This window comes from Podarcis erhardii (assembly GCF_964252035.2).
Source record: "Podarcis erhardii genome assembly, chromosome: 8".
In the NCBI taxonomy this organism is placed as follows: domain Eukaryota; kingdom Metazoa; phylum Chordata; class Lepidosauria; order Squamata; family Lacertidae; genus Podarcis; species Podarcis erhardii.
This window is the reverse complement of record NC_138499.1, coordinates 39,547,890-39,562,451: the sequence shown is the minus strand read 5'-3', so window position 1 is coordinate 39,562,451 and position 14,562 is coordinate 39,547,890. Positions and strand designations below refer to the sequence as shown.

General features: G+C 42.8%; 1 protein-coding gene across 4 annotated transcripts in view; it reads left to right on the top strand.

Moving 5' to 3' along the window:
* The window catches only part of RP1 (RP1 axonemal microtubule associated), a 188,696-nt gene that overhangs the window by 149,378 nt on the left and 24,756 nt on the right, over positions 1 to 14,562 (top strand). For 3 of the 4 annotated variants that reach the window (XM_081873914.1, XM_081873912.1, XM_081873913.1), the window contains 3 exons: positions 2,160 to 2,311; positions 5,991 to 6,243; positions 7,546 to 7,784. In XM_081873914.1, coding sequence (XP_081730040.1) covers positions 2,160 to 2,311; positions 5,991 to 6,243; positions 7,546 to 7,784 — 644 coding nt within the window. The remainder of the gene's footprint in view (positions 1 to 2,159; positions 2,312 to 5,990; positions 6,244 to 7,545; positions 7,785 to 14,562) is intronic. The other variant, XM_081873915.1, reaches the window with a different exon arrangement.

The window sequence follows — 14,562 nt, the reverse complement described above, 5'->3', positions numbered from 1 at the left end:
TCCAACACACACATAGACATTCAACTCTTTCTTTCTTTCTTTCTTTCTTTCTTTCTTTCTTTCTTTCTTTCCTTCCTTCCTTCCTTCCTTCCTTCCTTCCTTCCTTCCTTCTCTCTCTCTCTCTCTCTCTCTCTCTCTCTCCCTCTCTCTCTCTCTCTCTCTCTCACACACACACCCCTTTCCCATTCGATTTCCCAGCAATCCAGTTCAGCAGTTCAAAGCTTCAATTAGTGTGCTGATATGCAACTATCTTGTCTGTCTTGGGAGTGTGAGACGGAATGCGGAGGGGGGGGTTGATTAAAACCTCCACCAGCACTCCCAATGCAGATAACGTTCTGCCTGCACTGATAAGAACTGAATAAGGACTTGACTGTATGGGGAATACCATGCTGGCTTCTCCCAGTTGATGATCTGGCTGTGAACCACCCTGAGATCTGTGGATGAAGGGCAGTATACAAATTTAGTAAAATATTTAAGTCCAGGCAATCTGGTTTAACTGGGTTTAAAAACTTGGAGAAAGGCATGTTTAAGTTACATTAAATTAAGTAGGACTTTTATTTAAGTAATTATGTTCTGTCCATCTCACTTTAAGCACCTCTAACTCTTGCAGGATTGCATCTGAAATGAAGGGTTCTGTTGGGTCTCACTAAAAGTGATTTCCTTCACATCCCAACTCAAACTCTGATAAATTAGCAAATTTAGTTGCACAGTGCTATGCAGAGTTCATGCAGCTACTGCTCTAAAAATTGTTCTGTCATGCTGCCTAAAGACGTATGCATTACTATGCAGACGTATACAAAACTATGTGTTGTCATCCAGGCATCATACTAGATGATGATTTCTGTCTGTAGTGAATAATATTAATGCAGATCGATGTGAAGAGTTGAGCTACTTCCTCATAGCACTTTAATTGGTAGTGGCAGCAATTATCTAACTGGCAGGCTCAAAGGGAAAGCAGCTGATCTGGAACAAACAGCAGGGCTTTAGCCCTGTTAACTTTACTCTTTTTTTCTACAGAAACATCAGCAGCAATGAATAGATGCTAACTGGAGTTAAGTCCTGCAATTAATATGAAAAAAGGGGATTTGTTTCTCTTGGCTTCTGCAAAAAATGAATCAAGCTTCATTTAATTGCACTTTTAAGTCATATTGACATCGTTCGGTGACAAAAGTTCTAGTCAGGAATGATAGTATAGATCTGATGTTCATATTTGAATAATAAGCAGAATGCTATAAACTTGTAACACTGGGCTAAAAAGTGGAACTACTTTTTAGTAGCCATGTATTATGGGTTTTGGAAGTGTGCACATGTGTGGTGTATTGCAAGAAATTATATTGAGAGCAGGGATGTTATTGGGGAGATACAGTAAATCAGGAATTAAGGAAGATAAGTACCAAGATGAAATAGAAGCAAATGCCATAAATACTCTTTTGTACACCTGTTTGTTTTCATTAAATATGCACTTCCATACAAATTTACTTGAGGGTAAGTCCCATGGAGCTTAGTGGGACTTACTTCTGAGTCGACCTGTAGAGGGCTGCCCTAAAACATAATTGCTTGTCTACTAAAAATAGATGAAGTAGCCAATTGTAAGGTCGGTGGTTGGAATCTGCACGATGGGGTGAGCTCCCATTGCTATGTCTCAGCTCCTGCCAACCTAGCAGTTTGGAAGCATACCAGTGTGAGTAGATAAATAGGTACCGCTGCGGCTGGAAAGTAAATGGTGTTTCTGTGCACTCTGGTTTCCGTCATGGTGTTCTGTTGTGCCAGAAGCGGTTGTGTTCATGACCATGGAAGTTTGACCCCCAAAAGCCACTCCCCCAAAAACCCAGAAAAAAATGCTCTCTGGTTTGTCTGATTGCTCCCCTTTACTCCTTCCCTCCATTTCTCAGCCAACCATCAAAAAGCAAACAATGAAGTAAAATACTCTGTTCTTATATATAAATTGGTGGTGTGTATAGCAAGGTTTGGGTACTAATTTATTGTTTTTGGATAAGTGATTATTCTCATAACTTAAGTTCATAAAGCAGGTCCTGTGTGGTTTGTTTATGAAAGAGGAAGGATATAGGACTATTGGTTTTATTTCTTACGCACATATTAATTTTATGCTTCTCATAGGTTTCTTTGTCACATTTTCTATCGTTTATCTTTTTCCACAGCGGTTACTTACTCGATCAGTGTCCACACAGGAACGTTACCTGCATCAGAAACAGAAGCAGATGTCTTCATTACAATATTCGGGGAGAATGGGGACTCTTACAAAAGAAGACTTAGGTGTTCAGAGTCATGTGCATACTTTGCAAAGGGTCAGGTAGGCTTAGAATTTGTCTAGCTGTTATTTTGAGGGGCTTTGTAAACTTCAATCAGAGTGTTCACAACACAGCTACCTCAAGCTCTGCTTTCACTGGCATTGCTATGTGCAATCATGAAAAATGCAGAAAAGACACTTAAGAGGTGTTCCCTCTCTATATTGCTTGCGAAAGTCGAAGAAAAAGGAGCTGCCACATCCAAAACACACATGCAAAACAACTCTTAAATGCTGGCAAATTAGCAGTGCTGATGCTGTCAGAAATAGCCACCTTCTATCATTCAATAACCAAAGGGCTGGAATAAAAAAATAAAAAAGAGGTGGATAAAGGAGCTCTGGGAATGTTTTTACAAGTTTATGGGGGTTTGGAGGAGTCATGAAGTTGCAAAGCTGAGGGGGCTGGGTCCAGACCTAGACATGGCCAGATGAAGACATTGGGGCTCTTTCAGTGAGTCTGTTCTAAACATGACCAAGTCCAGATCCAGACCCGAGTTATTTCCCCATTCAGATCTGCATCTCCTTTGCTTTCCATGAAGACGGATCTGGCTTCTTCAGCTGCTATTCCACAGGGTAGCTGCATGCCAACTGGAAAATCTCTTGCAACTCCAGGAATTCCCATATCATAGCTCCCAAGGACTCTGAGGATATTAAGATAACCTTATATATTTAAAGGATTCTAATACAATTTGCAGACGACTGTGATGTGCATCAATACCCTGCTGAAATAACTATGTTTAATGACAGAGAAAGGAGAGCCTCTCAAGCTTCACAGCTGCAGCCTTAAGGGAATATTCCTGGAACTATAAGCACAGGATGCCATAATTCTAATTTCTATTGACTCTTTCCTATACAAATCACTTCTCTTAAGGAATGTGTATAGAAATAAATACCATGCATATAAAATTTAAACTGGCACTGCTGTAGTTCAACCTCCATTCATTTAATGGGGTTTGTCTGGGAGCTTAATGCCAGACCTGCTGAAATAAATTGAGGCTGAACAGCAGCAGTACTTGGTGAATTGTGCCTATGATATTAGATATTTGCATATAATTCTGAACAGAAATCCAGGATCCAAATCCGATGCAGATATCTCACTGCTGCTTTTAAAAGAAATGCGAAGAGATGGAATATCTGATCACAGAACTGCAACGCCTTGGCTAGTTTGGCCCTTTGTAACCACTAAAACAGCTGAGCAATTGAACAACTTGCACAGGAAAATTGTTGAATTTCCCTTCCTAGAGATTTAAAAGAAGAGAGTTGATAAGTATCTGTCAGTGTAGTGAATCCTGCTGCTGCAGGGGTTGAGCTACATGACTCACGAGATCCCTTCCAAAAATTGGGAATCTGATTCAGCCACATTAATAAGCCTAAATTGAATTTACTGCTTGTAGCTGTCACAACTGTATGATAGAAGAAGATGAAGCAATTCAATTAAATCAAATCACAGTGAATGAAGCTGGTTTATATTGCTTAAGTAATTATCTTTCTAGTTAAATGCTCTCATTGGTTTAATGGGTTAAATGAGTAGGAAATTGTCATTTTGCCTAACTAAAGCAGAATCTAAATCAGGCGAGCCAATTTAATAAAATGGTTTTGCTTTTCATCAATTACATTTCCAATGAAGTGTATGTGTCTTTACACAAAGGGAGAAATAACATAGGACAAAAATACATTCTGGCTAACAGTGAGAGCTGTGTAATTTAATGCATCATAAGGCAAATTCATTGATAACAATGGGGTGATTTTGACCACTGTTTCCGGAGGACTTTGATTTATTGTCCTATTGAAAGGGATTAATGATAGATTTCAAACTGAAAAGTACTAACAGGAAAGAAAGATGAATATTGCTGGTATAGCCTATTATGTACAACTCTGCATATAGTGTGCCACCATAACAAGATTTGCCATTTCAAATAACAAAATCAAAAGTGGTGCAATGTTCCAGAAGTTATTTACAATACATTCTTCTTGACTATTGACTATTTGGGGCTTTTTATACTTCCCATTAAGAGCTGTACTTTGTCATGGTAACTGTTTTTTGGAAGAGTATAAATATGTGAAGGTAAAAATGTCAGAAATTCTATTTTTCTAGTTGAAATTATATTCTCCAGGCTACATTTCCTGGGAGTATTTGTAGAATATACCTGGACCAAAAGATATGTGTAAGAATCTGATTTTTAAAACCATAAAGCATTTCCATTTTATTTTAATTTATTCATGTTTTATTTCATTCTTCTTTGTCTCATTGTATAGAAGTTGTCAACAAGTAAAATTATAGCTGCTGCTGCTGCTTCTTCCATCCATCTGGTCGTCTTGCTACCCACATGTGCCCATACTTCCACCCACCCGCTCATATTCTCTCTCAAATGGGCACACATTCATTCCCTCTAATATAATTTATTCATCCCAACATGCATCTCTGCAGCTGCTACTGCACTGTTGTTTACTGGAAGCTAGAATAGTATTAGAAGTGTTCATTTGCACTAAAAAACCCACACCATTTCCTTGTCTTTATCAAACTCTCATGCACAGAAGACTGATAGCTTTCTGTGGTCAGTCTAATTGGCCATTGTTAGCATTGCCATCTATACTTAGAATTTGAAACACTATAAGGAGTAAAACTTAAGCACACACACACAAATTGGTTGATTTGTTGTATTGCACTGTGCTGTCATTCACAGAGTTGCTGCTGAGTAGATGGAGAAAATCATGCATGGTATTAGTATGAACCAGTCATTTTCAAGCTTTCTGTGTCCATGGAATCCTTCCTTCCAGTAGCACCTTAAAGACCAACTGAGTTAGTTCTAGGTATGAGCTTTCGTGTGCATGCACACTTCTTCAGATACACAGTGTGCATGCACACGAAAGCTCATACCTAGAACTAACTCAGTTGGTCTTTAAGGTGCTACTGGAAGGAATTTTTTTATTTTGTTTTGACCATGGCAGACCAACACGGCTACCTATCTGTAACATGGAATCCTTCTCATTTCAAGATTCCTGCCAAAGAACCTTTGCAGAAGAATCGGGGAGGGGGTGTTGTAGGGTCCATATGGGATACTGAAGAGTCCTAATGGCCCATGTGAACTGAGTGTATATCCTTGAATACACCCAGAACTCCCCCGCAGCTCTGTACTGTATGACAAGCTGTGCGGTGGAAATTGAACTTCTATTACTAATACTTTAATTCAGGAACCTTTGCAGGAATTCCATGGTTCCAAACAACACAGTTTGAAAGTCATCAATTTAGATCAAAATACCAGAGACAGGGAGCTGGCCAATGAGTTTAAATCCTGAAACAGCTATGGATTTGCTGGGTTTATGCTGCACATACTGTTCAGCCACTGTGGTCTACCTGTAAAGTTAACAGCAACAGCTGCATACTTTGAATGCTGCTGGAAAATATTACTATAGGAATCATTTAGTTAATAAATGTATCTCAATCTCAAGTTCCCAAAAGCATTTTAGGCAGGACAGAGTTCTACTAGTCTCTGAACAAGAAGACCTCTGCATATGAATAAGGTATCTAAAAGCTATTGAACCAGTTTTGTGTTTAAGTACCAGTAAAAGGAACAACTGAACAGGAAAACGATTCTCTTTTCTAACAGAGTAGTTGAACTGAGCGATGTTTAATATGTTTTTATTAAGTGGATGTTGGCCCTGCTTTATTTCCTTTTCCCAATAGTTGAATACCTTCAGTGTCCAAGCAATAGATCTAGGAATGTTGAGCAAAGTGGTTGTGGAACACAATAGATCTGGTTATGGAGCGGGTTGGTACCTTGACCGAATAATGATACAAGAATCAGAGAAGAATAGTGACCAGTATGTATTCCTGTGCCAGCAATGGTTGGACAGTGGAGTTGGTGATGGAAAAGTGAAACGAGAGGTGCAACTTCTTGGAAAAGTTAGGAAAGAGAAGCTGGCTGAAAATTTTCATGGTGAGATGCAAAATTATAAAAATATATTAAAGATTCTGTTTTGATAGATTTTATTTTGTCTTTCAGGGATGGGTCTCTTGAAACAAAAAAATGCTATTCAAATATAATATACCTTTATTCTAAGTGACATCATTCATGTATCCTCATAGCATTTTGCAAAGCGGGATAATACAGTTAGTGTGTGTGTGTGAATATGTGTACACACACACACAGAGAGAGAGAGAGAGAGAGAGAGAGAGAGAGAGAGAGAGAGAGAGACTAAGAAGTATAAGAAATGATTTAAAATTAGATTTGGGGATTAGATGCAACAGAAGGTGGTGAGGAGAGAAAAACAAATAGGAGACTTCTTCAGGCATGATGAATGACAGACCAAAGGCTCTTGTATCTGAAGCTATTTCTGATATATCTAATCTGTTCTAGCAGTATTTTCTACCTCACCTACACCCCATTTAGGGTACAAAAGTAAAGGTAAACCCCATTTAGGAATGTTGTTTTAAAATGTGATGAACTGAAACATGCCCACAAACCCCTTTCTTGGTCAAGGGTGTGGAGAGAGTGTTGGTGAGGCAGTAGCAGCAGTTCCTGGATGTTACAGACTATCTGGATCCATTTCAGTTTGGGTTTAGGAGCAGTTTTACCACTGAATCAACCTTGGTTGCCCTGATGTGGCTGGGGAAACCCAGCCAGATGTGTGGGATAGAAATAATAAATGATGATGATGATGATGAATGAAGTGCATTGAGAGCAGCTGCTCATCCCTACTTGCTCTTGCCCCACCATTTTTCCCTGGGGAAATGCAATATTTAGCACTGAATAGGAGCAGATTGATGCTTTCTTCAGATTGATGCTTGCTCCGATTTATTGCTAAAGAATTAGTTCTCCAGAGGAAAGTGGTGTGACAAGGGCAAAACCACTTGGACCTGTGCCTAGAAAGTGTGGGACAATGGGGAAACTGCTCAGACCCATCCTTTCTTATGCACAGGACAAGCATAAGACCGGATGAGCCCTGGAACATGCAGAGTATTACTCTGTCCTTCTTGCTTGATCTCTCAGCAGTTTTTGATCCCGTTGATATCATATGAGCAGAAACACTGTTAAAATTGTAAAACAATGTACAAATTCAGAATAGTATATAAATGATTAACAATCACGGCACTATTGCTAGTATTGAAATATCAAGGGTTTAACTGTTGGCTTATTTCATGCACTCTGTGGCTAACAAAAGTTCAAAATTGTGGAGCAAATTCAGATTTCTGCAACACTACAGTCAATTTGTTATTTCCTACTGATTTGCTTTTCTAGGTACTTGGGATGTCACTGTTACAACTAGAGGCATTTCAAGCAATGCTATGAACCCTAAGTTGACTCTTACGGTTTGTGATGACAAAGGGGCATCTTCTTCAGTCTTTATTCCCAAAGGATCATTTCAGAGGGCTGAGGCTTATCAGGCAACACTGGAGCTGGATAAGAAGTCTAATATGATATGCAAAGTTCGCTTGGAAGTAGAAGACACAGATGGGGAAATGTGGCATTGTCGTGAGGTAAATCCTAACTATGCATTTGTATATTATACTGGAAGAAAAAACTTCTTTATATAACCTTGTTGGGCTTCCAGGGACAAGGCTAAATCAAAGGCCCCCCGTGTCCATTCCCTCGTTCCTCTTCTTTTGCACAAATGGCCACAAATCACTAGGATATTCTGTTCATGGTTTTTATTAGGGATTAAATTCACACCCCAACAAAGATAGATCCCCCAGGGCATGAAGACTGCCTCCCAGATTAGGGTTTTAGACAGTCCCCTCCAATAGTCAGCCAGAATTTTCACTCAGTAACTTTTGGGTATCCAGTAAAGGTAGTCCAACAGCTCCTTGTTGGGCGGCTTTACCTCTACCTTCCTTCCTACTAGCATGCAGAAGGAGGTGGGGAGCCCTCTTGCTTTTCCCTTGCAGGACTGTTCTACCTCTCTGGAGGCTGAGGCAAATAAGCTCTGTGTCAGTGCATCTCCACTTCAGGGACTCAAGAGCAATCCTTTCTTCAGGCATAGCCCACTAGACCCCCAGATTCCTCCAGCCTCATTCCAATCAGCTTCCCAGCCACAAGGCATTGGTTAGGTGTAGCCTGAAGCTTCACGCCTCCCCACTTGCTTGCCTGCTTGTTTAAAGCTATCTTTCTGTATTTCCTACTCATTAATATTCTGCCTGTGTTCTCTGTGTTTGCTGCTGCTTGGATAAATGCATGAATCTGACTTTTGGAACTTTTGTAAGTAAAGTGTTTTAAACTTACTTTATGACTTCTACAAGAGGGGTAGAAAAGAGAAGAGCACTTTGCAAGTGAACTAAATGGGATAAAAAGGTCTATATTTCCACATTATACTGCTGCTTAACTTTTCTGAGTTTAACTCTGCTATTGAGGGCTCTCTCCTGCTGTTGAATGAGTTTAGCCCCACATTTTGAATTCATTCCCTGTTTAGGGAAGTTTTTAATGTTTAATGCTGTATTGTGTTTTTAATATTCGGTTGGGAGCCACCCAGATTGGCTGGGGAAACCCAGCCAGATGGGCGGGGTATAAATAATAAAATATTATATTATTATTATATTATGTGCCCAGCCAATTATTTTGTTATTTACCCCACACACATGGGTCGTGTGAATTCATTTTTTTCTCCCACAAGACCTCCACTCTGTCCCCCTGCTCCCCTTTTTCCTATCTGCCTTCTGCACACAGAGAGGAAGCTGCCTATCTTGTCCACCAGCAGGCTGTCTTCTCAGCCACACTTTACTGGCAAGCCTCTGAGCAGTTGAAAAATACAGGTATTGTAGAGCTGTCCCCAGCTATCCTTCACAAACCTACTCTCCCACACACACACACACACACAAACACACATTCCTATTTAAAGGGATGTGATTTTCAGAAAGCATCTTCTAGTTGTGCTCAACAGTTATCTAACAGTCTTATGTAACATAATGCTCAGATCTGTTTGTCACATATCAGACTATTCACATAATATTCATATCTGTTTATAGCAGAACTATTACGGCTTCCATAGTATGCGTCAAAAATTTATTTGGGAAGAAATGTTTTCTTTTTTAAAAAAACAAACATGAATGGTGGGGACTGGAAAGATTCCCTCCCCGAGTCACTCAGTGAAGTAGTTGGCAGGTGGTTAAGAAGACAGAAGGAAGTGTTATTACATAACACAATTACCGATTTCACTATGGTAGTATGATTTCACTGTGATGATTGCCACTGGCTGAGCCAAGGGGTTGGGGGGGGGCTGGGGGGGGCTGATGGGAGCCAGAGTCCAGCAATATCTGTAGGGCTACTGCCTTCCCATCCCTAGTTTGGATGGATGAAAAAAGATGCTTTATTTCTTAGTAGCTGGCTATACTTCACCTCCAGCTGATGTCTTTGAATGATTGTGTTTTGCGTTCCTTCAGTCCTTCCAAGGGCTGGAGTAAACCTGTTTCCTCTCTAATGCAGAGGAGTGACATTGTTCTCTAACATATTTGAACATTTTATTTATTTATTTATTTATTTATTTATTTATTTATTTATTTATTTTGTTTATAATACAGTGATCCCTAAAGAGTTTGCATAAAATATTAAAACTAAATATAACGAAATATAGCAATGAAAGAGTATATATATATATATATATATATATGCAGGTTTTGGTGTCCTCGGGTGTCTTCCCGTGTAAAAGTTGGGGTGTCTAGGCGACGTTTCGACGAGGTCTCACTCGTCATCTTCAGGCTGGTGCTTTCGGCTTCTTGTTACTGGAACAGAGCAGGATCTCAGTGTTTGAGTTCCTATAAATACTGTAGAGGGGGTGTGGTGTATAGCCTCCAATGTTCTGGGCAGAGAGGAAGTTCCCAGGCTAGTGTGCCTTTTCTTCTTTTGTTCCTTAATTACTTGAGAGATATCTTGAGTGATTTCTTGAGTGATATCCTGAGTACCACTTAGGTGGGTCATTAGGTGTGGATTAGTTGTTAAAGTCTTTGTGTCTTGACCTCTTGAACTTTGTGAAGAGTTTTCCTGAGAAGATGGCTGTACTGTACTTAGTTGTGCTCTGGCTTGGCTTCGTGTATAGGGGCGAGCTGTGGTTTTGTGGCTTGTGTCAGCCAGATCTGTGTAGGGATTGCAGGGGGGTGCAGCATCCGGAGGTGCCACCATGGATTGGCTACTGGATGGTGTCTGTAATTCATCTGTGGAGAGGGTCTGGGTTTGGGTCTGGTGTGGTTGATTGGTGTTGGCGTTCTGTGTGCCTCTGGATCTGGTGTCAGTTTTTGTGGGGAGGGCTAATTTCCAGATGTCTGGCAAGCGGGATGTGTCGTCACGCTTGTTCATGTTGTGAGGGTGTTTCTCTATCTCGATGGCTTCCATGATTATTCTCTTGTGGTGATGTTCCGTGTTAAAGAGCAATTTGGAATCTGCAAAATTAATTTCGTGTCCTGTTTCTTTCACCCGAGGACACCAAAACCTGCATTCCTGTACCCGTGAAAATCTACGAAAGCATATATATATATATATATATATACAGAAATCTATTATCTAGGGCAGTGTTTCCCAACCGGTGTTCTGCGGCACACTAGTGTGCCGCGAGATGTTGCCTGGTGTGCCGCGAGCGAGTCCAAAAAAGGTTGGGAAACACTGGTTTCTCTTTCAAAAAGGAAACGTGGGTTAAAGCGGCGACACCGCCTCCCACTCACTTTCCTGCTCTGGCTTCCCTAACAGTTTTCCGAGTTGCGTCACTGGATCCAGCCCCCTTTTCCACATGTGACACGGGGCTGGAGGGAGGGAAAGAGGGCTTTACGTCGCGCACAAAGGCAGCCTCCTAGAAGCGCTCTGGGCCGGCGCCGTTTCACCGAAGGCGCCGGAGGACCCCCACCCTCAGCTCCTTCAGAAAGGAAGCCCCGCCCCTCGGCTCCCTACGCCGCCAGGCAGCTCAGCTGACTGACGAGGACGTTCTGCGGTGGCGGCCGCCGCACAACCACCACAGGTGCTGGCAGCGTCCGCAGCGCAATAAGTAACAGCGCCTGGTGCTGCCAACTCTTTCTCTCTCTCTCCGGCCCCCCCCCAAGCTCTCGCGCGCCCCGCGTCAACATCGTCGCGCGCAGCTTCCCGAGCTTGAGGCCAGCCGCTGCACGCATGCGCCGGCTCGTAATCGGCTCCGGTTGTTGCCTTTCTCCGCCTAGGTCGGTGGACCCCGAGCCTAGGCTTCCTTCCCGCACCCCGCTTTCCGAAGACCGCACACCAGTTGGGCCAGTACATATTCCCCTCCCGTGACTGGAGCGGAATAGCCCTTTCTCTTCTTCCCCAACCCTTGTCGTTGGAGGAGTCCCTCAGTCCCTCGCTTTGCTGCCTCCTCCCCCCCCCACCCCCAAAGCTTGGAGGTTCCCCGGCAAGGGGGAGGGGAAAAAAATTGAAAGTTACACTTTCGTGCGTCCCTCCCGGCGTGACGCTGCGCGCTGACGTCACGGGGCTGTAATGGTGGTGTGCCTCGAGATTTTTTTCATCAAACAAGTGTGCCTTTGCCCAAAAAAGGTTGGGAAACACTGATCTAGGGACATGACATGTGCTTAAAAGTAGCTATTGTTTCCACTTCCTGGATTGCATGTGGGTGAGTGTTACCAACTGAGAAGGCCTGCTTTCTAGATACCACAAGGTGACATTCCACTGATCATAGTATAGTCAGCAAAGCCTCCTCTGAAGATCTTAGTGATCAGCCAGGTATGTTGGCCTGCTAGGTATCCTGGTCCTAAGTTGTTTAGAGCTTGAACATGGCTCAGTAGCTACTCGGCAGCTGTAAGAAACGTTCTCATATACCATATTTATTTGGATCAGCTACACCAAGGTGCTGACTTCAATATTACCTAGTAAAACATGGCTCTATATCTACATATTCTCAAACTGGCTATTATATTCTGGTCTTGCAACTAACAAAGGGAGACAGTGACAATGCCTTGACAAAAGTACCTGCCATGTAAACTGACATCCCAGGAAAGAGGCAGAGCACCAAAGTGACAGCCTCTCCAAGTATGTCTAGGATGCTGAAGCTAACGTCATCAATTGCAGCAAAATAGCTGTGTTGCAGAAAATATAAGGAATTTTCCCTGACAAAATAAAAGTCAAAATGCTTCTGGGGAATAGCTTTTAATTCATAGTTGTAATTGAAAGTCTTGCATTGTTTCTAAATTGCTCTGCTGCTGATTTCATTTCCCAGAAGGTGAAAGATGCAAAAAGAGGGTCATATCTTTTGGGCCTTGTCCTCACCAACAGGGAGGAACTGATCAATGAAGTGAAAGTACAGAGAACCTTGGGAGGAAGTGATACACAAGCAAGGGAAATCTGAGTGTAGTTGAACATACACTCTGGACTTTAAGGAGGCTCATTTCAAAAAGCTAACAGAACTACTAGGTGAAGTCCAATGGTCAAAATCACTCAAAGAGATAGGAGTCCAAGATGGATGGGAGTTTCTTAAAGGTTAACTATTGAAGGCACAAAGGCTGGCAATTCCAACAAGAAAGAAAAGTGGGAGGCACCAAAATAAACCGCATAAAAAGCTTACAGATGAGCTGTGTTGGAAGAAGGGACTATATAAGAAATGAAAGAAAGCAGAAATCACAAAGGAAGAGTGTACAAGAGTAGCCAATAGTTGCAGGGAGAAGGTTGGGTGAAGCAAAGCTCAGAGGGACATCCACTGCCTCACCTGTAGATGTAAAGGAGTTGTGTGTCATCAGCATATTTCTGACTGCATACTCCAAAACTTCAGTTAACCCCCAGACAGCAGTTTCTTGAAGATGTTAAACAGCACAGGGGATAAAATTGAACCCCGAGGAACCCCACATTGAAGGCTCCACGGGGCTGAAGAGCACTCCCCAAGCATCACCCTCTGGGGGGGGGGGAAACCTCCAAATAGGACTGGAACCACCACAAAGTGGTGCCACCCACCCCTAACTCAGACAGCCACTCCAGAAGGATACCATGGTTGATGATATCAAAAGAGGTCTGAGAGGTTGAAAAGAATTAACAGGAACATATTTACCTCTCTCTCTCCCAACAGAGGTCATCACGTAGGGTGACGAAAGCAATTTCTGTACCGAAACCAGGCCAAAACCCTGATTGAAATGAAAATCAAGAAAATCCATTTCCCCCAACAGCATTTACACAAAATATATTGGGTCTAAATGAAATATTAGATATCGTATTTTTCCGTGTGTAAAACTAGGTTCCCCCCCCCAAAAAAAATAATGTCCAAAATTTGGGGGCATCTTATACATAGATCTCCCCCCCCCCCATTTTCTTAAATCGGAGTCCGCCCCCAAATGTCTTATACATGGGGGCGTCTTATAGATGGAAAAATACGGTACTTTCAATAGGTGATATCCAATGAAGTCATGCTCTGAGCAGACCCATCAATGGACTTATTGCTTTACTCAAACTTTGGATATTGGAGTGTGTGTGTGGTTTGTTTTTTAAAGCTCTTACAAAACCATGTTTTCTACAGTGTATTCTGAAGTCATTTTTAAAGTAGGGTTTTCAAGAAACATCCTCCACAGAGGGTGATAAATGCACATTTCATAAGTATTTACAGGAAGGAATGTTTTTTCCTGCAAATGCTGGACTGATTCAAACATTCAGAGGATGATAGATGGTATTATATATGTAGGGAGATGAACTCTTCTGTGCTGCCTTTGGTGGCAATGTCCCCTGCATACAGGGGCGCAGCGTCTGCGATCACCACCTGGGGCAGACACACATGCACTGGAGGTGGGTGGGGTGTGCCGCCAGGCAGTGCACTCACCCACCAGAGCCCGCTGCTTCTGCACTGTGGCTGCCTTGTAGCATTGGGCTGTCATGCGAGGAAGCTGCCTCCACAGCTCCCTTGTGCACCAGGTCCCAGCATTGGAGAGGGGTGCTGCCGCCTCCTCTCCAACACTTCTGCCCCTGGGTCAGGCTTGACTTTGGGGTGGAGCTGCAGCCGGCTACCATCTGAGGAAGCTGCCTCTGCAGTTCCCCCTAGCGTTGGAGAGGGGCGGCAACACTGCCAGTTTCTCCCGGGTCACCCGGGTCAGGCCTGACCCAGGAGTGGAGCTGTGGCCAGCTGATGGCTGCGCCCTCCCTCTTCTATTCAGATGGCCCGGGGCAGCCCTAGGGAGAAGGAGCCAGTGCTACCGCTGCCCCAGCCCCAAAGGGAGGGCCCAGGCACGGCTTCTCTCAATGAGGAAACCTGTTGTGGGGGCACCTAGTTGTGCCCCCTTAAAAATGCACCCGGAGCTACACCCCCAGGTGCCCCCCCGGCTATGCCGCTGCCTGAAA